Raw genomic sequence first — 27,859 nt, forward strand, 5'->3', positions numbered from 1 at the left:
AATACAGCATATTCTAACACATAAATATGTATTTTGTATAATGAAAGTGCATGTTATAAACTACTATAAGTCTAAGACCATTTTTTTTTCAAAAACTTCTTACGAACAAGATAATTCTGTGTGTTTTTTTTTTAATGTCATTGCATACAAATTTCATATAAAGAGAAAAGAAATGTTTTACAATCTTATTTCCTAAACTAAAGGACCTATAACTTTTCCCTATTCTAACTAAATTTACAGGTAAGCCCTACTAACTTAAATCCCTATTCTAATTTCTAATCGCGAATTGTAAGACTTGCGATCGTGATTGGCTTCGAAGATCCAAGGATATCTGGAATAAATGAAAAAAGATCATGAATAATCTGCGAAATACATATGCATAAAACATAGAATTGCGAAAAAAATGGCCCTATGGCTTCTTTTTTTTTTATATGACATGAATATAGAAAATATTATGATTAATGAGCGCACAGATATTTCATAAAACGTTTATTTTATGAAAGCGTGTAGTGTATAATATTGTGTATGAGTGTAAAATGTTTAAATATATATATTCTGAACCATTTAGCAATATTCAACATCCTAGTGAACTAAAGCTCTCTCACACCAGCTCATTTGATATAGACCCGGGATCAAACACGGTTATCTTGTTAAGGTGCGGGACATCTATCCAAAACCAGTCTGAACTATCCGGTTTCCTAACCAATACAATCGGATGCGCATAAGACGGGTCCGAAGGCTCGACAACCCTTGACTTCAGCATTGACTCAACCTCGACAACTTGGGGTACTCTAGTGAAAGGGGGAGAACGAACAGGTCCATCACTTGTCAAATTAATTTTACACTCAGCCACTGAAGTTCGCTTAGGAACGATCGTGAATACATCCTGGTATTCGCATGACAATTCTCGAACCTCATCCTTAGAATCATGAACATGATTCACAAAGCCCCTCTGAAATGAGCCTGGCATATCATGAGTATCTTTGATACACTCATCCGTCATATCTTCCTCATCTCCAACCTCATTGCAAGTATCAGCATCAACACTTGGATTTTTCTCATCCCTTTCTTGACAATGACTCATCTTACTCCACAAAGCCTGAAGTGACAAATCGTCCTTTTGCTTTCGCAAAAAGTCTTCCGATTTAACTTTCACTCCCGAGCCTTTCACTCTCGAATCCTGTTTAGGTTTATATTTATTTTCCTATTGTGCCCTAGATTCAACAGCCATAGCCTCATCCACGCATGAAGATACATCATCCAAAATCTCAACTTTCGGAATCAACTCACTCACTTCGGAAACCCGAACATTATCTTCCGAACTAGACACAACTTCCGAACTTTGCACATCAGATTCGGATACCCGATCATCGTTCGATCCAGACACAACTTCCGAACTTTGCACATGAACAACTTCGGAAACTCGAATATCTTCCGAACTATCAACATCAACTTTGGACATGCGATCATGTATATTCTCTTTACGATCTATACTAGGCACCCATTGCAAGTCAGGATCCTTGGGCTCACGTGCCCCCTTCACATCATTACCAATAATGACGTCACACAAACAATTAGGCACACACAATGCATTGACCTCTCCAATGAAATAGGGACTATCAAGCATGACCTTTGCCCTAGGAAAACGCCTAAGAGTGCCATCTATCAGCTCAACCAACTGAATCACCCCCGTGAACTGATTGTCTAATACTAAACTCGTTCTCACTATACTCGTGCTACTCCCAGAATCCTTCAGCACGGAAACGGGCTTGTTCATGGGTAACAACCTACCCGAAACAACCGGCATATCAGTCATCGCACCAACTTTTTCATACGCCATACCAAGCGTTTCAACACTTGCATCACTCTCTGATGGAACTTCACCTATGAGTATACAACCGGCTAAACTTTCTACGAATCTAGTGGATTTCGACTGACTACTTGCCACATCGTCTGAACGCAAAGTTCCTATCGGTATAAAATTTTCATTCGAATGTAAACTTGACTTGTTTGACCTAACGCTATTAATCGGAGTGTCCTCCACACTCATAGCCTGAGCTGAATGAACTATGGGCTTCATTGGACAATTCCGTTTCAAATGATTCGGACTACCACACATGTAACACCCATACATCGTACCGCCACTATCATAATTAGGTTTTGTGTTATATTCCGTTGAATTAGCATACTTAGGTTTCCTATCTGCCTGTGGACCTAATACTGATTTAGGGTTTTGGATTTGACTTAATCTCTGTTTCTGATTTTGATTCTGTCTTTGGTTTTGATTCTTAGGATTAAATTTATCATTCCTATGACCAATGAAAGTATGCAATCCATGCGCATGCACATATATCTCAGCACATTCAACCATCTCATGCAACTTCCCACAATTCCTCTCCTTCAAGAATCCAACTACCTCTCTGGGACAACAATCCAAAAATTGCTCCCTAACAACCAAATCGACCAGGGAATCGTAATCACTAACACCAGACAAATCCAACCACTTATCAAAGTACCCTTTCATCCTAACAGCAAACTGTTTTGGGCGCTCTTCCCTATTTGGTCTTACTGACCTGAATTTCTTCCTATAACCATCATCAGTAAGATGGAAGTATTCCATTAGCTCACGCTTTACCCTATCATAATCGGTGCGATCAGTGCTATTCATTCTATTCACTACATCCAGTGATTTTCCAGTCAGATTCGAAATTAAATGCAAGCATCTAACTTGTTTTGGTATGTTCTGACTATCCATTAACAGTTCAAACTTTGTTATGTAAGAATCAAAACTGTCAGTTGATTCATCAAACTTTCCTACCTTCAACTTAATCCCACTGAACTCAAGAGGGCGTTCCTCTAATTTTGCCTGTTCAATTTTAATTTGGGCCAAGCGCAATTCGTGAGCTTCCTTTTCTCGTTCTCGCTCACGTTCGTGAGCTTCCTTTTCTCGTTCTCGCTCACGTTCGTAAGCTTCTTTTTCACGTTCCATAGACTCTGTGACAAAACTACTTAATTCGCCACCACTAAGTCCTATCTCTCTACCTAGAGTAGAAAACTCCTTCATTTTCTCTATACTACTAGCCATCTTGACTAAATTCCAAAACCTAACAACCAGACTTGAATTGTGAAAGGCGTCCGCAAAACCAAAGCAACAATAGCTTTAACCTGGCAACCAAATGCCAAACCCTAGTACAAGCACCGCACTAGAAATCGTATCTCCACGAGCATACAATTATTCAACCATGCGAACAAAGCCCACTTCACACATACAAATTCACAGTCTGTAACATTCAATACTTGCTACCATGCCAACGAGTTACCCGTAAGAATAGACAGTAATTATGTGAATTAAGAACAAACAGTTCTTCCCGACATATCCTTTATCCTAACGACCAACAGCCCACTATATACCATAGCATTAAAACAGGGTCTGCCTTCCCTAAATGCTGTTTACCCGGCCGAAAAAAAGGTATGAATTATATTTTCCTACAGAAAATTTCCCACAATAATTCACCGTACTATCAAAATGTAAATTCAAGCATAGCAAGTATGATTAGTACCAAGGCTTCAATGCACACCTTGGGGAGAAATACTTTAAGAGCTATTACCAATAGACCATCAATAAAGTATCCATTTGGAAAGATGACTACAGATTAATTTCTTTCCTAAATAATTTTGAATTATTTCAAGCAGCAGTGGTCTCGGTGGGACCTCCAAATTGTCACGTGGGAAGTGACTTTTTTTTAATTATTTACTTACTGCTGCTTGACACCAAAAAAGAATACGTGAAACTGATAAATACAGTTATTCAAAAGATTTAATCATATCTCTTCAATCTTTCTGATGTTCTCTTTTGATGGTTTTACAATAATTTGTACATGAAAATGTACATGGATAAAACAAAATACAACTTAACTTAACGGTAATCGTTGACTCTAGCCCCCATCGTCTCATCTGGCCTGACATGCCCCACTCGGCCCTGGTGGTCGGTCCAGTTCCTGGCCTCCGCAGCTAGCGATGTCTCTTCCACTCGGCCTCGGCCTCCGCAGACTGTGTTGCCCCTTTGATGAGTAACCCCCAGATCAGAGATGTGGCTTCAACGAATTAGTGGACGAGATCGAGCCCCCAATGATGACATGAGTTTTGACGAAAACATGTCGGTGGAGAACCGGTGGCAGCTGGGGTCGTTATCTCGTCACCGACGTAGTCCCTTCAGTTATAACTTAGACTGCCTATACGAACGTCTGTAGTCTAGTCTAGCTTAGGTGGTTCTCCCCGAATTACTTAAATTAACCTCCTAATATACCCTACCGTTACTAGGACTAACTGTAAAACTTCTATAACGTAATTCAAAGAATTTCAATAGCAGATGAGTGCATAAAACACATTCTTAATAACAAAAGACTTCCTGTGCATCTATACATCTAAATTCTTCAATGCTAAAGCACAGTATTAACTATTTATGACACATGTATGAAGATGCTTAGCTAGTACGAACTATTTCTAACACTTTGAACAAAAATATGGCATCCACCTGATCTTGTACTCTAGGGGGGGGGGGGTATCAAACGTTTCCAACGCTTGCTTTTGAAACATTCAAAACATATGTACATATACAATTGTCTATAGGCCCACCATAAGCTGGACCAAGTAAATATTTTAAACACATGTCTGAACTCAACTGAAATACTCTATAATTAAATTTCTTTCCTGACACATAATTATATCCAAATAAAACTTTTGAGAGTACTAATAATCCAAAATAAATTTCAGGATGAACATTTCAGTGAAAGTGTTTTTTTATAGCTTATTTGCATTCATAGTTACAATTTTTATGTATGAAAGGAAGGGCACGATGATGCATCCTTGTTGCATATCATGTGAACTTATCAATACAAACAATAAACTTTTCATTTTTTACACAAAGTCTTGTACCTTTTCAATTTTTTTGACTGGTTCAATGTGAGCAAGCCTCTTTTATATGAACGCAGAAGTGAGAACCTACGCAGCGCCATCATACGTTTAATGTCAGTAAAGCGTTTTTCTTTTCGCAAAGCTGTGGTTTTGGTGGCAGACCCAGAAATTCACGAAAGAACCGGGAACATAATTATAAGAAAAGTAAATTAGAAGAGGGACACTTCGCTCAAACTTAAAATTTTGGGCAAACAAGTCATGGATGCAGTGGTGGATCTAGGAAGGGGGGGGGGGGCTTAGGGGTTTTAAACCCATCCTCGGGCTGACGGGCTCCCTAAACATGCTAAAAAATTTAAAGGAGTGTGGGATCAAACTCCAACACCCCTTCCCCGTTTACGAGAGTCGCACGACACGAGTGTCTCATTTATTTAAATGGGGGAGGATGGGGGGGGGGGCACTGACGATAAAGGTGAAGAATTTTTTCTCAATTGAATATAGGGGTAGTATTTACAAGGCCAAGACCTCTCCTTTTTATGCTCTTCTGCCTTCTTTATGTCTCCCTTTTCTCTTCGTTTCCTTCTTTTATTTTTTATCACTACTTGAAAAATCATGACTTTGTGATACCGACCCTGGTCTCATTTTATGAAATGTATTCCAGATTTTTTTAAAAATCTCCCTGGACTGTCTCCCTCTCCCCACCTATACATACCGATCTCTATCCATTTGATTTATTATCCAAATAAAGAAGTGGGATACAAATACTGCTGTTTAAATAGTTTTTTTTTTAATAAAGCGAGCTAATTACAGAAAAGGTGTAAAAGTAACGAAGCTAATAAACCCACTTAGGAAACTGTATATTCACATGAGTGAATGAGAAGTTTGCAAGATTCTATTCTGGGATTTGCATGCATTCACAAACGAGAGTAGGAAAAAGGGGTTCTCCTAATGGAAACTTCCTCACCCTCAACGAGGCTATAAATGTTGACAGGAAATGAATGGACGATCACCCTTACAACTGTGCAGAGGAAGATCACGTTTGAAATAATCTCTTTTTCTTGAGTGAGGGAGCAATAAAGAACTGAATAGGTTGTATTACTGAGAGAGAGAGGGGAGAGATGGAGGGCGACAGAGAGAGGGGGGAGAGGGGACGTGGGAGGGGTGAGGGAATGCGTAGTAGTAAGAAAAATACAATTTCTTCCTGTCAATAAAAAAGAACATTCATGTTCATCTCCTCCAACAAATATATCAGTTCATTAACACATCAGCTCTAATCCACGGTTTACAACTTGACGTCATGTAACTAATCTATCGAAGAACCCACTTTTTTTCTGCCTATCTTAAAAAAAAAATCTACCTTCCATTTTTGCAGTCCGCGGCTGCCGCCTTCTCCCTCCTTGAGTTGACGTGATTTTTTTTCTTCACTTGGTTTGATACGCGATTGTTGAAAACAATTTATTTCATATTGTCTCAGTCATTACCAACATTAGTATCTTTTTCATTAATTGTATTTCTTTTCCTTTCTTATTCATCTCTCTCACTTCTCATCTCATGTCCCCTATCTCTCATTCCCTTACATTACTCTCTCTCTCTCTCAAGGCTGTTGAGTCCTCCCCTGAAAAGTCTGAATATGTCCAAACTTCCCTTTATTCATCAAATTCATCTCTTCTCACTCTCTATTTAATATCACCCCTCTCCCTATTCCTCTCACCCCCTCTTTCTATCACCCTTCCTGCTCCTCAACCAACAGTCTGTCTTCTTCTTGATCATATTCCTTTTCTCTCCTCTTTGGCTTATTTGAAATAAAAACACAATCTTCTCTAAATTTCAATATATTTTTACATGATTTGGTAATTTATCTTTATCCATTGATTTTTATGCTATGTACATATTAAAATGCCAAATTCATTTAAAAAAAAGATATACTGGAGTAACTATATGAATTCTTAAGAAAACATATATAACATTCAATTCTAACCGGAGCTTTGGAATAGTAAGGGTGTGTATGCACAGTAAAAAAAAATGTGGCAAGGTAATATGAAAATAAATTTAATAAAATTCAAACAAACCTTATAAACCTGAAAGACAAGTTCCATGAAAATCATACTTTCGATACAAACGCCAAGCACATGTTAGAATTTGATTCACAGTTTTCATATTAAAGGTATGTCTTGAGAATGCAAACATTTGTCAGAAACCTTCAACAATTAACATAATTGTATTAGTCAACTTCATTAATTCTGCATTCATCATACGCTTTGGAATAACACTAAGTCATTTTAGCGATTAGCTGATCTGCCAGTTACCCATATAATATGAATCATTGTGCTTGGTCCCACATGAGACTATGAATCAAAATGTGAATGATTCCTAAATACACAATAATCACAACAAGAGAACCTTAATAGTTTCAATTAATTCAGAAACAGTTTACCAAAATACAACAGAAATTCTGGAACAATTAGAAAGATGTGAACGAAATAAATATTTTTGCTGAGAGAAAGGCAGGAGAGAGGGGACGGGGATAGAAGTAGATAGATAGGTAGGGAGGAAAAGGTAAAGAGAGAGGGGGCATAAATGTTAAAAGAAAAGTAAAGCAGGTAATATCCTTTATAAATTATCGCAAACTTGCACACAATTCAATCGCTCAGCGATTTAAACAAAATTCAGCATTTCCTCCTAATGCTGCTAAATCTCGCCGCTTCTCCTTTGTGATACTCCTCCCATATTTATAACCTATCCCTGGCACCCTGTTAGCACCACAAGGAAACAATTCATGGAAATCTTTCTTGATCGAGACATCCCCCTATCATCTCCAAGGCAACAGCCTAAAGTCTTTCCCTGAAATTAAAGTGATTTCAGTAACTTTCCAGACAAGAATTTGAAGAATATTAGGATTTCTAAGAATGCCACTTTTCAATCATAGATGTTGTTTCTTCAAAATGAAATAATTTTGAAAATTTCATATATGTGGTTATCTATCCATGTGAATATGGTTATATGCAACAAACATAACAAATTTATTCACCCAAGAATCTGCAAAGTTCTACATAATCCTGTAACATAAAGCTTCACAATCAATCATAGAAATTAGCTGCATGATCAATCACTGAACTTTATGTAGACTGTCCATGTATATTCAGAGGGGTGAATAAACAGTGCATCCCAGAAAAAAGGAAACCAGGATTCCCACATATTTTTCCTTCAAAGGCAAATTACTCATGATATTTCATTCACATCATCATACAATTTAATTGTTCCTCTACATTTTGATACCTAATATTGTGACGAACACTTAACGCATTAATGAGCATGACAAGTTTGAAATTTAAATGTCAAAACCAGGTTGCGAAGAAAAATTGGACAAGATTGGTCATGATATGACAACCATGCTTATTCATTGATTGACCAATTGGCATTTCTGTTGTATTTTTCGTTACGTTTCTCTCACTGATCTCTGAAATGAGAGTGGAGTCAGATTAACACGCAAGTTTCTGCGCAAATCATTTTGATAGGCCTAAATATTTATTAATTGTAATCTGCCATGCGTGAATGATTTGCTAAGGTGTTGGTCTCAAATTAACAATAAGATTCCACTCCTACCATAAGTATCAAATTCATAGTAAAAACATGTTTAACAATTGTGAAATCCGTCTCTGAAAGCACGTTTCCTTTTTTGTGGGACGCAGTAGGCTATATATATATATATATGTTTCTTGCACGACACACATACAAAACGGTTTAAGTACATCTGTTCATGTGCTCTTGGCACAGTCAAACGATCACATGATGAAGCAGAATATAATCTGCTGACGAAGATGAATTTGATATACCCCAATCGAACAAAAGCACTTTCCTTTGCCAATCATACATTATCCATGATGTCTTTGTCTCCAATATGCTTCAGCCTCTTACTAATAGAAATTCTTCTGAGTGCCACACATCATTACTCTGGCTTTTGCAAAGCTGTCATAAAAAAGGCGTAATAAATTGAGTCTGCAAATGGCAATGCTAGAGCTGTGGTGGGTTTGAACCCTGTATCCAATGGTGTAGTACAGGGATTGATCCACTGATCCACAGTATCTCGTCATGAGATACTTACATGTATCCACAAACTTTTCAGCCATTTTCAGAACAGAACTGTATCTTTTTTCCCCTGACCTTTAAAGGGGAATCCAGCCTTGGCCATAAAATGTTGTGTTGGGAAGGAGAAAAATAAATTTAACAGAATGGTGAAAGTTTGAAAGAAATCGGACAAGCAATGAGAAAGTTATAGCTGCTTTAAAATTGAGATCACTAATAGTATGTAGATTTCAAATTGGCAACTGGGTAAGTAAATTATGACAAGGGGCAAGGACAACTTTCCCATAGGCCATGTACTTTATTATCAGGGGTTTGTGGTTTTCTCCTAAGTACCCATTCCCCTGGGGCAGTAATCTAAATATAACCCAGGTAGTATATTGTTTTATGTCATCATGAAAGAAAAATATAATTTGAAATAAAACTTTTGGGAAAAATGACATTTTAGCCATAATATGTATTGGAGTACATAGAAGAGTAGTCCTTGCCTTACATCACTATGACATCCCATATGCGGCCAATTTTAAGTCTCCATGGGTATAGTGATTACCAATATTTACAACTTTTAAAAATTCATAACATTCTTGTTGTTTGTCCAATATTGTTCAAACTTTCACCTATCAACTTGTCTGATTTTTCTCTTTCTTATAAAAACAAGTTTTTATTTGGGTTGGATTCCCCTTTAAGACATTTCTTTTCGTGTATGCCAAGATGAATGAAGAGCAGCTGTAAGCATAGGCGGCGGAAGCGGGGGGGGGGCGGGGGGACCTGTCCCCCTCTAAATTTGAGGTGGGGGGGATGATCCCCCCTAAATTTTGGGTCGATAACCTTTTTTTTTTTTTGCTTGTCAAATTTTTTTTTTCGTCCCCCCCTAAATTTTTTTGCCTTCCGCCGCCAATGGCTGTAAGTGAACTTGAAAATACTCTACAGTTGTGACCAGACATTCCATGTGCTGCCAAATCATTTTGACATTTTAAACTTTTATCAACCTTGCAAATACACGATTGCAAGGCTTGTCTTGAGAGATGTGGGTGCTAACTTGGAGCCAAGCCTTGTCGGAAATCACCGTCTGTCGTTAGAGAACCTATGGGCCCCAACACATTACATGAATTTGACATAATTCCTTCATTTTTCAAACTCGGATCATAAAATGAGAAGTGCTGCATTTCTTGCATTTCCTGCATTGCAAGAAAGAAAGAAATGAATCTTATGATACAGTATAAGGAATAAAATAGACAATACAATATTTCTACAAAGACGCTTTAATCAAGTCTACAGCCTATCCTTTAGCAAGAATCACACTCAGTGTCTTCCACAGATGTTTTCCCAGGGTTCCAACAGAAATTTGAAAACCGAATTCCATGACTTTTCCATGACTAAAATTGCTGCTTTGGGATGTCACAAAACTGGGAAAATGGAAATCATGAACACCAATTATGATCACAGAGTATGAGAGTTGCGAGACACGGCGAACTGGAAAGCTGCCATAGCCAAGAGGTAAATGCAATTCCATGACTTTTCCCAAATTTTCCAAATTCCCTGACATTCCCCTGACTTTCCATGACCACAAATTTTTCCAGGATTTTCCATGACTGTGGGAACCCTGTTTTCCCCCACTTTCCCAATTGACCAGTCAATGCCCTGATGGGAGAGGTCAGCAAGGAAAAAGATGCTGAGTGGGATTCGGTTAAAAAAAAAACACTGTTTGGACTTTCAATTGCCATATACTTACAATCTACACTTTAAAACATTTTGATCCAACAATATATTATTCTACAGTATACATACATGTACCTACATGAAAATCTAAATTGTAAGGTACCAGCAAACATGTCATTATTGCACTTTTTACTATTGAAGAGCAGACTTTTCAAATGTGATAAAAGGTATAAGAAACTACAGCTTATGAGCAAATTGTGAAATACAACATGATTTCAGAAAACTGACAGCTAACAGCAAGCTAAGAAAAACCAAAGGCCTTTATAGGCCTATTGATGTTCATTAAAAACATAGTTGTATTAGTTATACAAGAACTGTACAATATTACTTTGAACATGTACAGCTTTATAATTCTCATATTTATGTTTTGGATTAAAATTCCTGACATGCAAGGTTGGCTATGATCTTTTTACTACCACTGTACAGCATACATACATGAAATGACTTAATATGCAATACATGATCACATGTTACAAGGAATATTTACATACATGTAATGAACAAGACTTAAATTCATTCAAATTCAACAGTCAACAAACAACAGGACAATTTGGTCTAAAAAATTGGAAAAGTTGATTTTTTTGTACAAATCAAGTTGATTTAAAAAATCAGATCATATATAAAGGCACCTCTTGTCAGTTCTTTAAAAATAATTTGATATTATCATAATTTAAAAATGCAGCTAAGGGCAAATTGTATCAGATACCTTTCAAAATCTGTCACTTTGGACTGCAATTGTCGTTTCCTTTTCCCCCTAGATACACAATTACAGGTGAGTGTTTCATAAAACTGTTCGTAAGCTACGAGCAACTAATGAACGACTGGTGAACCTTTCTTGTGATACATGATAATTCCTATGTAATTGTCTTATCAGGGGCCCGTTTCATAAAGAACTAGCAACTGTTGTAACTTTGCCATAATGGCAACTACCACGGTAACAGGGCTCAGCAGCCAATCAAAATCAAGGTTTCCATGCTAGTTGCCATTATGGCAAAGTTACAACAATTGCAAGTCCTTTATGAAACAAGCCCCTAATCATGTTCCAGTCGGTAGTAAAGTTATGGGTAAAGTTACCCACCAGGTGGGTGTTTCATAAAGCTGTTCGTAAGATAAGAGCAACTTTAAGAACGACTAGTGATCTTTCTTGTGGTAAGTAGTATATTCATTGGCGATGGTTTAGCGCATAAGAAAGGATCACCAGTCATTCTTAAAGTCGCTCTTAACTTACGAACAGCTTTATGAAACGGCCCCCTGGTAACTAATCAGAGGCCTATTGCAGAAAAATTTGCAATTAAACATTTTACGGGGGAGGGTTGTGCTTAATGTATCTCTTCTGCAAAGGGACGAGAACCAATTATCCTTTGGTTTTAGTTCACTCATCACTGATTTACATAAAGCATTCAAGAATTGAAGAGTTTCTGATATAAATAGGGTTCCTAAAACTACCAGCCTCAAAATGTACAATCATATGAGTTGCAAGAATTTCATCAACATGAAAGAAAACAGTGATTAGTGTTCATTCTAAGGGAGGTTTTATGGAGCTATTTGTAAAGAAACCTGTTTTTAAAACAGCATGTACGCATGACTTTTTGCACACAAAATGCAAAATAAAATGCATAAATTTTTATCTCATATTGTAGTGTGTCAGTATTACCATTGATCATATTAAATCATGGCAGAAACAAAATTGTTAGAAGAGTTGCTAGCTATACAGCATTTACCAACTTAGACTACAGTATAATTCAACTCTATACCTGATGCAATGTTAATTGAGTAAAATCACAAATTGGTTGGCCAATGCCATATACACAAGTTGTCTGTAACTTCATGTGTAATTTTACATTTGATTTTGTTTCTAAATAGATACAAAATTACAGTGTGGGTTGCTAATACATTCAAGGTATTAAGATTTAAGGTTACAATTTGGACTCCGTAGTGTTGGACATTGTCTGAATTTTTTCTCACAAATTTGACAGGAGTAACAATATCACTGTGGAGCAAATGCCACAGAGATTAGTCGCAATTTTATAAAAATAAAAATTTGACACAATGACAAGCCAAAATGCTTCTCATATCAAACTGGCCGATTATATTTTAGTGAGAAGGTGCATTCCAGATCTGACAAATGATCAGATCAGCCCGTCGTTTTTACGATTGCGAGGGTTCATTTCCATAAAGACGAGGTCGTGCCCCCTGCCCCCTGCGAGATCGTGAGCGGAGCGGCCCTGCCGGAAGAGATCTGATACACCAAATGCCTGGATGAAGGAGAAAAATGGAGAAAGAAAATAAAGAAATACAAGTAAGAAACTGTTAATAATAAAAAAATGACAAAACACAATTAGATAGTAAAGAACTGTTTAGTGATAAGACCTTTTCTCTGAAATTCAGGGAAAAATCATATCGTTTCAATGACTAGATGATCTAAGTAAGATCCTGACATAACCTAGTACTATCTAAAACAAATACGAAAAAAAAATGCCACAATACCACCTTGAAGTCCAACTGGGCTCTCATCTAATTTTATCAGGTGACATTTGCTACGGCGACAATTGATCCGATGTGAAATCTGCATGTTAAGCCAAACCAAAAACCTAGCCTCCAAAACTAAATAAACCCTAATCCTAATCTTTACATTACTCTGACCCCAAAACTCTATTACTATCGTAACTCTAACCCTATTCCATCCGAGATATTCAGACCGGAGCAAATGTCGCAGGAGCATCTGTCGTGTCACCATGACATCTAAATGGCAAAACTAAAGGGTACAGAAAGCAAGGAGGACCAAACGGCAGTTGGGTAAATCAGATCAAATCATTTCAAGATGTCAATTTGTCATTGCCCTCTTAATTCATACAAACTATCAGAAGATAGGCTTGTGGATGACACTGCAGTGAGAACGTCATAGCTTATCAGTTGAAACAGAAATAAACCTAGCTGACTCCTTCACAAATGACACGATCGAGCCACTGTTTTTCAACAAATGTTTCTTCACAGATGACCACAACCCTTCCCGGATAGTTGGTAATGCAATCTTTAATAGCACCCCCTTCCTCCTCAAGCGCAAAATACTAAGGTACAAGGATAATGACAGCGGGATCTTTTTCATCTCTGAAAAGCTTCGTTGGTTTATCATTTCATCCTTTCAGCACTGCTTCTAAATCTACCCCGCTTCTATCCATACCAATTAAGACACTGCCTGGTTAGCCTGAATGCACCGTACACAGATCAAGTGTAAGGAGCTGAAAGGGAATCACGGAGTTGACAGACAGGACTCGCTTTCCGAGACCTGCTCCAGAAACCCCTAATGCAGTCTCTGATTTCTTAATTTCAAGCATTTCCTCGAAGTCCTGAGAAAGATTTTCAGATTTCTCCAAAGTCTCAAAAAAAATTTCACGCATTTCCTAACAGTCACGAGGTAGATATCCTCTAAATTCCCGGGCAAGATTTCCTAAAGTCCTTCGTAGGAAGATCTTGTTGTTGATATGACAGGGAAGATCAGATAGATCGTTTAAGAGGGGGTTATCTATGACCCCATGCCCTAACCCCCTTCTAGATGACAGATTGGTATAAATGGGTTCTTTCAGATAGTAATAGGGAACCTTTACACACCCTTTCCTTTAATAGCCACACCCTGATAACTTCAGAAGCAAAATTGGCAGGAGCTGATAATCCAATGGACAAGGATTTTAGCTTAACCATCAAACTGTTCATGATTACCTATTCCCAACACGTTCAGTGTACCGGTACTCTCCATACAATATAATTTTTTTTAAAGCCTGTTTAAAGCATCGGTAAAGTGTCAGTAATTCAAATTATACTGAAGTATCATCTCACATTCTAAAATTACAAAAGTATCATGGTCTTGACTCTATGTGAGAAATTTATAATTGGACTTCTGAGGTACTTAGAGCTGTCTCTCTCTATGTATTGTTTTTTTTTTCTCCATTTTTATTTAATTAAGATCCGTTGAGTGCTCATCTAACAATTGCGCTTATATAAAAAAGAAATAATAAAAATAAAACCTCAAGATATTTCAATTTGATCAAGCACCAAATAAACATAACTCTTCATGCACAATTACAATATTCGTCCAATGACAAACAGCCTTTACTTAATATCTGTTTTAACGCATACACATTTGTACAACTAATAATGAATTGGAATAGCGATATTCTTTTTTTTTGGGGGGGGGTACTTTAAAATGAAAAGATGCTTTAAGTCATCATTACTAAAATATTGACCTCAACTAATATTTAAATAGAAAAATTACCCTTTTTAATTAAACTCCAACTGATTGATGATGAGACATTTGGGTATAATTGTTAAAGAAATGGAAAATAAACCTATCAAGCCTTTGTAATTTACCCTTGCCATGTGCTTTCTATCTGAAGGTATTGAAAAATATTATCAATTACTAGTATATAAATTCTAATTGATAACTACAGGTAACTGAAATTTTGTTGGATAAAGCAATGTGTAGGTAGAATAGAAATATTTCGATTTTAATAATTCCCTTTTCATGATTGAGCAAACAAGGTGAATTTCAACTAAATATCTCTGTCACCCCTCATCACTCAATCATGAGGGGTACCTTTGCTCTTATTCATAGCTAACTGACCATAATAAATATACAAATATTGTGATGGAGAGAACAAATGTGTGGGTAGTTAAAAATATTTATTTATAACCCCTCCGTTTTGATGATTGAGCAATCAAGGTGAAAATCAACTCAATTTATCCCATCTCCTATCATGCAGTCATAAAGAGGAGTTTAATAGGCATGGTGATTTAAAGGACAATATGGCTTGAACAACAACATTCCATACTACAATGTTTGCACAATTATAAAAGATTATTAATCATATTTGCCTCGGTAACAAATAAGGATAACATCATGTATTATAAAGTGCCCTTGCAGGGGGCATAATTAGTATGTGCGCAAGTATAAGAACATGTTTAATCCACAAAAGGGATAACTGTATAGCACATTATGTGTACAATAAAAAACAGCTGCTAAAATATCATAAAATTCCTACAATAAAATATAAGAATGATTTTGAGGGACTTGTTAGGCACCTTATAAACTTGGACTATTCTGTGCAAATAAAAATACAAATGAACATTCAACAAACCAATGAACATACAGCTTAAAGCAAGTCTACATTCTTATTCTTTAGAACCATCCTCGTGAGAGTGAAGACAAACTTGTAAACCTATCCTCAAAACCTAACTTCCTTGAAAGCATATCTCACGGAACTCCTCAGCCACTTCTAAAAATCTTACAGAATTTCCTGATCAGCACACAGATCACAGTCTTGAAATACTTCTTCCTGTTTATAAGTCTTGGGCTACAGTCCAGTCTTTTTAATGACTGTCTTTTAAAGTCTTGCTACCTAATTCAGAAAGTTAACCTTAAATACATACCAAGATTGAGAAGAAACAAAAGATGTTCCTGGTTTTTATCTTTAGCCCACTAAAAATGAGATTGGAAATCCAACAAACTGGGTTATGAATTTTTTTATTTTCTATTTTTTTCAAATGCCATATGTGAGTAGCTCTCCCATACATTAAATAAATTGTCAATTTAGTTAAAAGTTCATAACTATTCTTATTTTGGCCAGGGAAGCAAGTGTCATCTGGTATCTGGTTACTATAGGCACTAAGATTTTTAACAAAATGGCATTTTATGGATTTCAAGTTACATGACATGATAAGCTGCATACATCATACATGTGACATCACAAAGTTATCATTATTTTTCTTTACAAATCCAGACTTGTGTCAAATTCTGTTATTCTGTTTTAATGGTATTCACCAAATGTTCATCCGTTGATATGTGTCTCTATTTATTTGCCTGACTTTTTAGAAAAACAACTTAATGAAAGATTGAACCTTCCTTGTAATAATTTGAGTGGGTTTACTGTAAAGCTAGGGTGTTCATTTTAGGAAAACATCAGGCCATGCAGTTGGTGTTGTGAGAGGATCACACCCGCATGTAAAAATACATCCTGGAGTTGACCAAACACCAAATAGTTTTAAAAACAAACAATGTGTTAAAGTATAAAATAGGTGTTAAACTAAAACCATAAACTGGTGTTGAGTTGGACCTCCATGAAAACCAGTGGTGTAGTTTTGATACCACACTTTTTGCAAAGCTCTGTTTGTTTAAAATTCAATACTAACAAGGCAAAAGCGATTTTGTGTCTCGCCCACTTATGAAAATAACCAGAAATAACTATTTGCAAGGGCACGCAACAGAATTGTATCGAAACTACATTGTGAACTGACTGGGATGGAATAATACTTGTCATAAGAGTCTTGCATGTAAACTTTAATGTTGACTTGAAAATGACCTTTGACCTTACCATGTGACCTCCGCTTGCAGCATAACATGCAGGTCCCCCAAGTCCATCTACCATCCAAGTTTGGTTGAAAAATGACTTACGGTTGCGGAGTTAGGTGTCATAAGAGAGTCTTGCATGTAAACTTTAACGTTGACCTGAAAATGACCTTTGACCTTACCATGTGACCCCCGACTGCAGCATAATATGCAGGTCCCCCAAGTCCATCTACCATCCAAGTTTGGTAGAAAAGTGACTTACGGTTGTGGAGTTATGTGTCATAAGGTTTGTGACGGACGGACGACATTTGGATCCCTAAGTCTCGCCTTCACCTCTGGTGGGCGAGACAAAAATGGGGAAAAAACATAATTCAATAACATGTTTGGAGGTAAAAGAGATAAAGAGATATTCATGTATATTTCCAAAGCAGATATTGTGAAAAAAATATATAAAGCAGAAGATTTTCACATAAATAACAGACATACATCTATGAGCAAAGGATTTAAAAGAATGCAAAATCAAACAGGAACATGAGAGAATACAAGGCATGATTCCAAATAAACAACAATATTCAAAGTATTCAAAGAAATAAAACAGTTTTCAACAAATAAAATGAAATAGAATGAAATATAGACGATACTGAACGAAATAGATACTAAATGGCAAAAGCTGTAGCTACAGTATATGATATGTTGAATAGCATGGTGTATATGTAAACATAACAAAAGTAAATGCACATGTAGAAAAGCAAAGTCTCACAGAAATTGAAATGGCAAAATTGACTCATCGCATGGACCTATCTGTAGAGGCCAGATTGAGGAAGAGGACAAATTTGTACCAATGAGTTAAAGGATACTTCCTGATATCAGAGGTTATTCCTGATTTGTAATTGCATTTCTATCAACTTCTGCATCTGTTCTGAAGAGTTGAAGTATTGGTCAACACATGTTTGAACCCCAAAGAGGTACTATTGAGGGCATGGGAAGGGGAAGTACATGTATTGGTACAATTAAACATAATGTCCAAAAATATTGACATACATGTAGGTAGTGTGCACCCATGCTTGATCTTATCTAAATCCCATTAAACATCACTGTAATCATTATTATTTTCTGTATGGAGTGGGAGCTATTTTTCATGTATATTTTATTGATTATGTTTTGCATCAAAGCCATTAGCACTTAACAGGGGCTTTACTGTAACTTAGCAATTTTGGGGATGTTTGGGAGTTAACATTGCTCTGAGCCCCTGCGTATTTTTAAGATGAAAATGGAAATAAGAGACAATAGAAAAAAGGAATCAAAATGAGACAAATTGGGTTGGACATATATGTTTTGGCTTTGTTGTCTCACAGATAGCTTTCAATAGCATGTTATAAGCTCCTGAAATCTTATGCCATTCAATTGGCTTTGGAGAAATGCGTCATTTTACTGCAGGTCCTTATTTCATAAAGACTTGTTATAGTAAAGAATGTGCAATTTCTATAACAAATTTACCATCAGCCAATCAGATTTAAGGATTTTGGTAGCTTTTAACTGTTATTGCAAATTTGTAATTAAAACAAATTTTATGAAAAAGACCCCTGATTTGTAGAATCTGGAGCGTTTATCATTAAGCTGTTTATTAAACATGACTTTATACACATAACTGGTGCCCCTTTTGGGGTACTCAGTCAGATTCTCAGTTATTTTGATTTGATTCACCTCAGAGTCAATGAAATCCAAACTGTTAAGATTAAAATCACATTGTAAACAAGATTTTTGAATGGAAAACTCTTCCCAAAAATTAGGGATTTAAATAGGACATGTACTTCCATTATGGGGATCATTTGGTGTATCTTGTTTCACAAAAAAACAGGTAATTTATGAAACAGCTCTCAGCCCAATGTAGCAAAGCGGTGTGCCTGTCAGATATAGGTTTTAGTTGAATTGCAAAATGGCAAAGAAGTCCAGTGGCTATTTCGTCATTCAAAGCTTATGACAACTTACATTTTGTGTGATGATCATCTGAGAAAAGGAAAATTTGTTTTCATTTTTTTATAGACTAATCTCTGTGTCATCAGTTTTGAAGTAAAATATTTATATATTATGGTAATGGAAGGGGTTTATTACCTGTATATTATCTTGAAATAATTTATTGGGGTAGGGTGGATCAAGATTAAGAGCTAAGAAGAGGGACAGCAAGAGATAAATATGACATGAGAAAAGAGAGAGAAGACTTAAAAATTTACGTGTAAGCAAATTTGAACTGCTGTAATTGAAGGTGCATGCAGGGCTGAAATCAATTTTGCAGATAATTTTCGGAGTGATTAGACATTGCATTTTATGTTTCAGGCAAGCTCATGCTCTCATGCAAAACAATTGATTTCAATCAATATTTACATACAGGGAAAAAGGGAAAGATGAATTGGATTAGGACAGTTAAGTTGTGTCACAATTTTCACACTAATCGGTTAAGTTTATTCCTTGTTACTTTCAAAATGGCTTATTTTTGCACGATTTGCTTAAAGAACTTTTCTTCTCCCCCTTTATATGGAAAGTCTAAGGTCTGTATTCTGAAGTTGGGTTTAAGTTAGACAATGGTTCAAGTCAATAGTAAAATTATGAGAAGCCAAAATTGAAATGACTTTGTTTACATTGTACACTTCTTATGTTGACTAAATTCTTTATCCATGCATGAAGGTAAAGAAAAGTATTCATGGTTTTAATCACAGACAGTTTTGAATGATCAGAAAGCCAAATAAGATGATAAATTCAACCTATTTTCTTAGGAACTTCTGTCATGGTTGGCTTTCCATAGTTAGACCATAAACTTAGACCAGAGTTGAATTAAACAGAATACAGGCCCAAGTGTTCATCTCTATTTAACCCCCTCTTTGGTCTTATGGGACCTTATTTGATTGTCACTCGCCTTGAAGCATGTGGACCTCCCCTCAGTAAGTGAGGACCTTTTAAAATATTATTTTTGGCTTGTCATTAAACTCTGACAAGACTTACCCTCCACTTTATGTTCCTTATTAGGAATAAATCTAGCTGATCTGTCTCGCAATTCTTCAAATAACTTTTGGGTAGATTTGAGCCTCATGTAAACCTTCGATTGTTTGCTGTTGGCATCAGTGTACATGTAATTAGTATGATTCATGCAAGTTTTTTTGTTTTGTTAAACCTATATTAGTGATAATGATGGTCACGAACTGGGTGCTATCACTAATTCAATGTGGAAAAATGAAAATGAAATTAATGTAAAATCATATGCTTGGCTGAGAGTATAGAATCATTGAGGTACCTTTGGAACAGTTCTAACATTGGACTATTCTTAAGGTAACTTGTGTGTAATTATGCTAATGCCTGATGAAAATGATATTAATTATGTTTTTGTTAAGATAATGATAAGGATCCTTATTATTTGATCCTCATTTAAAAACTATGAGCAGTCAATTGAACCAGTCAATAGTAGCAGTCATTAGCTAATTTATTGTTAGCTATAAAAATATATGACTGGTCACATGATTTCAGCCAATAATTCACTAGGATCCATGTCATCATTTTATAATAGTTACTGTCTACTGAACCCTAAACATTGCATTGAAATCTGTTGAGTTAGTCTTGCATGTACAATGTATGTTTTCATATGATGATACCTTTGGCCTACCTATCTACAAGCACTGATCTAAAAATCAGAACAAATAAAAAAGTGCTAACAAAGAGTCAATTTCACCACCCCCTCTTTCTGTGGGACGACTTTTCTCTCACCATACCATCGCCGCGGCAATGCTCCCTCCCATGACCGCGCCCCCAAAGACGTCGCTCCAGTGGTGCTTGAAGTCGGAGATTCGACTGAGGCAGGTATAGAGGGCCAGGAAAAGTGCGATGACCTGCACGAGGGGTCGCAGGAAGACGGTGTCACGCCAGCTCCAGCGGCTCTGCATATACAGCTGGAATAATAAGATAAAGAATAAGAGGAAAATACGAGGATGATGACAGACTGGGTTATACTTTATAATTATGAATCGATGATAGTTCAATGCACAAATCTATTAATAAAAAAGGTTGTTTTGTTCATAAATGACCTAAAAAGGAATGAAGGACTGCAGTTGGTTCATTTTCAAGATGATAAGTTTTGTATATAAAAAATAATATTCAGTTGAAGAACAGGATTTGGTAAATTCTGATCATTCACTAAATAAACACTATTTTATTGAATGTATTTTATACAACACACAAAACAAGTTTTGTTAAGAGTTATGCAGAGCCCAGGGGCAGATCCAGGATTTTCCAGGGGGGGGGGCATTTTGTACAGAAAAACATTAACAAGCCCACAAAAGGGTCTTCACTCCCAATTAATGGTGATTTTAATATGTCAGGAAATATTTGAAAAAAAAGAAAAAAAAAAGAGGTCCTCACTAGCATATACACAACATATTCTCCTAACAAATATTTGTTATGGCTCTCATAACCACCACTGACAGAGCCAATAAATACTCTTCCAGCACTATACAAACAATATACAGTTATTTATATTGGATTATTTTCCAGTTATTTTGACACTGTGTGAAGCATGTCAGCCCTCCATGAATGAGGCAGTTATTGTCAACAATGGGTTATAGGTGACAGAATAAACTCTTGCTGGTCATTTATCTCCAAGGTTTGAAAACTTTAAAACAGTACTGCACTGTTTGGCTACAAAAACTGCAGAGAGATAGATCTAACACTTTGCGAGATGTTCAGTCCATGCATTGTCCTAAATGAACTCCTAAGTGCCCAAAATCGCGATATCCAAACATTATTATTTTTCAATACTTCAAATAGACTGTCAAATATCAGTAAACTCACGAAGTTTTATAGAGTCTTCAATGTTCTAGGGTATTAAAAATATCACACACAACCCTGCTGTTGTAGCCCTCTAAAACAGCTACAAAAAGAAATTCACACATTGATTAAAAAAAATACTTCTGAGCCTCTTTGGAAGTATCATGAAAATAGTGACAAAAAGTTTCAATGTTCTGCTTCTGTGACTTGACTTTATTCATCTACACGTTTATCAATTTCAGACTGGATTACTCTATTAAAAGACAAAGACATACTTGACATACTGAACTTATGGAGGGACAATGAAATGGCAGTTGCTGAGGATCTGGGCCGGGGAGCATTTCATAAACCAAATATTTTTATAAGTTTCTAAAACCCTTGCTTCTGATAGGCTTATTAGTAAAATCACTGACAAAGATGCTTCATGATACACCCCCCTGTTCTGCCCTAGTCCTATTTCAGGAATCCTCCATCTCAGGAAACTGGTATTGTTGATTGTTACTAGGCAACAAGAACAAACATCCTTGTTTTACCCTTGACATTCTAAACCAAAACAAAAAGCAGATATCGGTATGACACATACCAAGATACATGTACCTGTGACAAGAGTAGAAGACTCATGAAGAGACAAGGTATCATTAAAACATTTACACTTAAACTAAACATAAGTAGCCGAAAGACAGTACAACTCAAATACAGAAGAAGAGCAAGTACTAAGTATTGAAAATCAATGCATACCCTGTCAGTGGCAGACCGTGACCTGGAGGAGACAAAGCATTGGAGGGGCACACAGCATTGTTCACAAACAATACAGTGCCCCCCCCCCAATCATTGTCTAATCCGGGTCACAGTCCGCCGCTGTACCCTGTATCACAAAGTTTTGACACTTGATCAAAGGGCTTTTTTATCGCTTGATTACAATAATAACGAGGTGCAATAAAAGTTATAAAGTCAGCTAAGATTAAGACTGCATGGGGTCAATGGCCCAATAGAACTATTACAACTTAGATTTGCATCAATTGAATGAAAAATCACCCAGAATGGTCCATATTGTACAAAAAAGTGTGTTCTCCATGGCAAAAGCTCCATGTATGTTTTCAATTTATGTAGAAATTTCTATTTTTGTGTAAAATACAATCCCCATCCATTCACAAACTGTCATTTAAAAGAGCAAATCTAATCTATCATACATGGGGATAACAGAACATGAGGAGGTAAAGCATGAAATATCAGTTTACTAATGAAAATGTTCAAACTCTTTAAGTGCAACTGATCAAAGGAAAAAAAAAAGAAATAAACAAAATATGCCTTTATTACCATAAATCCATTGAGGCCCACATTTTCCTAGGATTTGATTTTCTGTAAAGTTCAGTTCCAACCACAATTTTTCGCAGAAGGGTCATTCCATGGGGTTGGGGCAAAAATTGTGACATCAGGGTCAAAAAATAGAAATGTAATAAATGAAAAGTTTTTTTTCTTATATGTTTCATGGGACAATTCTTCAACTAAATCCACTTACAGGCATTTCATACCACCCTGCATATTTGAGTAAATTGAGAAACAAGATTTGACAAAATACCACCGTTACATGGACATCATTTATCATCCTTACTTAGACTATACTCTCCCACTGTCAAAATAAAAGGGTTGATCTCAATTCCTCTTAATAAATATTTTGCTAACAACATTTTTAGTCACTTTATTCCACATTTTCCAACATGGCATATATATTTTGAAAGATTTAGCATCAATAAATGGAACTTGATGCTCTTTGTGTATACCAGTGCCATGTTCTGTGTCGTTCTTTTTTCTCACCAGTCAAGAAAATTCAATTTATGATGGCATGTAGAACTAAATAGTTGACAGAAGTCATGCCTCAACAGAATGGAATATTCTTTTTGGAAAAACTCAACTACTCTTTCTGGCCTAACCTTCTATTTTTGGTGTTACCACCGTTACATGGACATCATGTCTCTGTAACAGAGGTATAATTTGAAGCATTGTAAGTTAAGGTCCATTAATGGTCATCACATACCAAATTACCCTCTCTGCCTTAAATTATTTGCACAAGATCAATTGATTATATTAGAAAAAAAACATTTTGCATGTCAAATTCTTTGCAAATAAAAGAAATTTAAATTAGAGTTTAAACAAAGAAAAATGTACAAAATTATTGACAAATTATGTGTCGTTCTTTTTTCTCACCAGTCAAGAAAATTCAATTTATGATGGCATGTAGAACTAAATAGTTGAGAGAAGTCATGCCTCAACAGAATGGAATATTCTCTTTGGAAAAACTCAACTACTCTCTCTGGCATAACCTTCTATTTTTGTTTGGTGTTACCACCGTTACATGGACATCATGTCTCTGTAACAGAGGTATAATTTGAAGCATTGTAAGTTAAGATCCATTAATGGTCATTACATACCAAATTACCCTCTCTGCCTTAGAATATTTGCACAAGATCAATTGATTATACTAGAAGAAAAACATTTTGCATGTCAAATTCTTTGCAAGTAAAAGCACTTTAAATTAGAGTTTAAACAAGGAAAAATTTACAAAATTATTGACATTATATTTAAAATCATACTAATCCTCAAGGTTCCACTTCCGTCTGTCTCTGGAAACATTTATGTTTCTGTCTAAAGGGGAAAAAACGAAAAAGTGCTATCTTACGATCTCCAAATCTTTTATTACTTTGAAATATCTCCTTCAAAATATTACTTTCAAATGTTGATACCTCTGTTACACGGACATCATGTCCTTGTAATGGTCATATTGAATAGCATTACTTGAATATTTGACATATTTTTCTAGTATCAACACACTAAATGCAAGTTAACTCATCTTACTTAAGTGTAGAAATACAACATCTACAAGCAAGCTTCTGAAATGCATATCAATGAACAGGTAAAATGTTTTTTTTATTCATACACAATTATAAAAATTTTTGATACCTTTGATACAATATTCAGGTGAAAAAGATGTAGGTAAAGGTACTAGTTTAGTTCTTCTAAGCTATGGTTTTTCAAGACAAAACAAGACAAAGTTGGCATGGAAGACATGGACAACACATTTATACCTTACACATATAAACTTGTTCAATTTGTTAACTAAATTTGTTTTACCTCAGTTACATGGACATCATGTCCTCAAAATGGTAGTGTAGAAGTGACATTAATTAAAATATAATCATGTCATCACTGGAACTTACATACATTAGATAAAACATTAAGTTCCAACATGCGAAAAGGACAATTGTAAAGTACTTAGTGGACAAATTTAATTTAAAAAACTCACCACCTTTGTATCTTCTGTTTTTTTAACAGAGTTGTAAGCGAGAAAGTAAAATGTACTAAGCTATTCTAATGTTAAAAAATAAAACTGCAAGAACTCTTTGGTAAACTTCTTACTGGCAAATGCAAAAAAATGTATTACACTGTACACTAAACCTGACTATTAAAATTAACATGCAATATTTCTCTCTGCATTCAGGTTACAAGTTTATGAACTTCAAGAAGACTGGTGACCCAATAAGAAATTTCAGTTTGGAAGAGGATTCTGTCAATGTCACAAAGTGGATGGAGGTAGAATTGTGCCTCGCCATCGGGCCAGGAGTACAGGTCACCAGATTGACACTTCATGTACTGAAGATATACATTTTCACCTTGAACAGAGGCTACCTGTAGTTGAGAAAATAGTATTTGGAAGTTTGACTATATTTTTTAAGCAATAAGCAAATATTTTTTATATTATACACTGTAAAAACTGTGGTGTTAAAATAACACCCTAGAGATTGAACATAACACCAAAGAGTGTAAATGAAACAACCATAGGTGTTGTAATAACACCTATAGGTATAAAACTAACACCACCAATTTAACACCGGTGTAAAATAACTGGTGTGGTCCTCTATGTACACCGGTTAACACCACAGTTTTTGCTGTGTATCAAATCATTTACTTATTTATATGTCTTGACATTTTCTCATTAAAGGGGGTGGATTACTAGGGACAATGAATCTGATCTGTTCTTGCAAAATACACAGGAACCCTCACTTTGTATTTTTTCATAGCAAATAGAATTCATCATTTCGACTTTCATAAATTAAATATAAAGTTACGTTTTATAGAAGGTTTTTGTATTTGTGTTGTTGTGTTCTACTTTGTTTTCACAATACAATTACTTGCCCATTACCTTTTCATAAATTATCTGTACTTCAATTTCATTTCTCAATGGATTAATTTGATCTAATTTTATTCTGCATTCTAATCAAGGGTGGTTATCTAGACAATTCCATTTAGTTTTTTATGACCATCCTATTTAATTTTCATCGCTGAAGTTTAATTGTTCAAGCAATTACATAATATATGTATGTTTTATTGGAATTAAATGAATTAATGGAATTCAAATCTGCAATTTACCTTCTGATACAGCAAATAAACTCTTGTGAAACAAACTTGATTGTGTCACATTTTCTTTTGTTCACTTGTACATGTTTTAAAAATCTCATTATATTGCAATAAAAAAAAATCACATTGAAAACAATCACACAGGCTTTTGCTTTCTGATAAAACGAACCCCCCCCCCTCTCCTTACAATTGAATATATAGAAATCAAAATACAAAATATTGAAAAAATATTGAGAGAAAAAAAGAATGTGCTGAAAAGTATAACATTCAACAAGATGAAAAGTTTTGGGAAGGTTAGGCCTACAGCCAAGAATTACTAGTAATTATACACAAAGCACATGTACTATGTGTAGGGGGTAACAGAAAAATTATTTTGCCCCCCCCCCCCTTTTTTTCGGATTGGGATCAGCTGACAAGCAAAAAAAAAAAAAAAAAAAAAAAAAAATGGGGGGGGGGGGGGGGGGCCTGCCTCCCCCGTGGCGCTGCCACTGGTTCTAAATTCTCATTTTTGGGGGAAATTAAAATTTGATCATCAGGTCTTTGATACCCATATTACGTAGAATCAGTAATACGTAGGAGCCAATTTAAACAAGGCGAGATTTTGTACCAAATCTGACTTCTGAGATGTCATCATGATCATCGGTGATAGAGCAGTTTTGAGTATCCATTGGCCTATTGTCTTGAAATAACATATTTCGGTGTTAAAAAAAATCAACTAAATTGCGATTGAATCATGTCAGCTAACATTCAAAACATGTTTGCACGGAATCACAGTAATAAAAACATTATTTCTTTGAGGCCGTTTAGCAAATCTGGAACAAACACGGCGATGTGTCAATCACATATTTCACTTACACGAAAAGATACATGTGGGACTGTAGTAAAAGATTATGGAAAATTAGCGAGATTTTTCAAACTTAAAAACACTTTCTGCATGATAATATAGTTTCACATTTTTAAGATAAGGTTTAACTGATTTAAAAATACGAGTATCGGGATAAATCTCCGTACTTACGTCGCTTTGAAAGGGAAAACATCGTGGAGATCCAATCCACCGTTACACGGACATTGCGGGAAGATTCCTAATTGCAATGCTGCAAAACACCCGATATCATAGCCGTTCATGTGCACGTGGATTTCGGCTAACATCCCGTCCGTCTGATACAACGACGGTCTCTTCTCCGGTCTCTCCTTTTTACATACGCGATGAAATGTGATCCACCGTTACAAATTTGGCCCGGACATCGCCCAAAACATCGGCGACCCACGATTAATTTACATGACATTAACATTGGTTTTCAAAGCTAATCTTTTGATGAAAAGTTGCTTACTGCCTGCCCTTTCTTTCTGACATATAAATTTGGAAAGAATGATTTCTGACTTTTAGTTATTTACCACTTTACCGCCGTTACAGAAAAAAATAAACGCGGACATCGCATGTAACGGTGGTATGCGATGTTGTAGGAATGATTTATGATATGAAGCCTCTTTTCATTTGCTATCCCATTACTGTTTTGTTATTAAACAAATGTTGCTTTATCAATCATGGCCATTTGAATTTGACTAAGTTTATCTTTTAATTAGATA

General features: G+C 35.8%; 1 protein-coding gene across 1 annotated transcript; it reads right to left on the minus strand.

Annotated features, from left to right (window-relative positions):
• Positions 1 to 9,808: 9,808 nt before the first annotated feature.
• Positions 9,809 to 27,385, minus strand: LOC129254556 (phospholipid phosphatase 3-like). Its single transcript, XM_054893035.2, has 4 exons — positions 27,288 to 27,385; positions 25,313 to 25,543; positions 20,809 to 20,985; positions 9,809 to 12,965 (listed from the first exon to the last, which is right to left on the minus strand). The coding sequence occupies exons 2-4, from the start codon at positions 25,349 to 25,351 to the stop codon at positions 12,840 to 12,842; spliced, it is 342 nt and encodes a 113-aa protein (XP_054749010.2). The 5' UTR covers positions 25,352 to 25,543; positions 27,288 to 27,385; the 3' UTR covers positions 9,809 to 12,839.
• Between the last annotated feature and the right edge of the window lie 474 nt (positions 27,386 to 27,859).

The sequence above is a fragment of the Lytechinus pictus genome, chromosome 2 (assembly GCF_037042905.1).
Source record: "Lytechinus pictus isolate F3 Inbred chromosome 2, Lp3.0, whole genome shotgun sequence".
In the NCBI taxonomy this organism is placed as follows: domain Eukaryota; kingdom Metazoa; phylum Echinodermata; class Echinoidea; order Temnopleuroida; family Toxopneustidae; genus Lytechinus; species Lytechinus pictus.

Bases quoted from the DNA above. Each gene is read 5' to 3' on its own strand.
- LOC129254556 (XM_054893035.2), bottom strand. From the start codon at position 25,351: ATGCAGAGAGAAATATTGCATGTTAATTTTAATAGTCAG. The intron at 20,986-25,312 runs GTTTAGTGTACA...TTATTATTCCAG, and splicing joins ATGTTAATTTTAATAGTCAG to CTGTATATGCAGAGCCGCTG. The intron at 12,966-20,808 runs GTATGGTGAGAG...TCCTTCATCCAG, and splicing joins GGAGCATTGCCGCGGCGATG to GCATTTGGTGTATCAGATCT.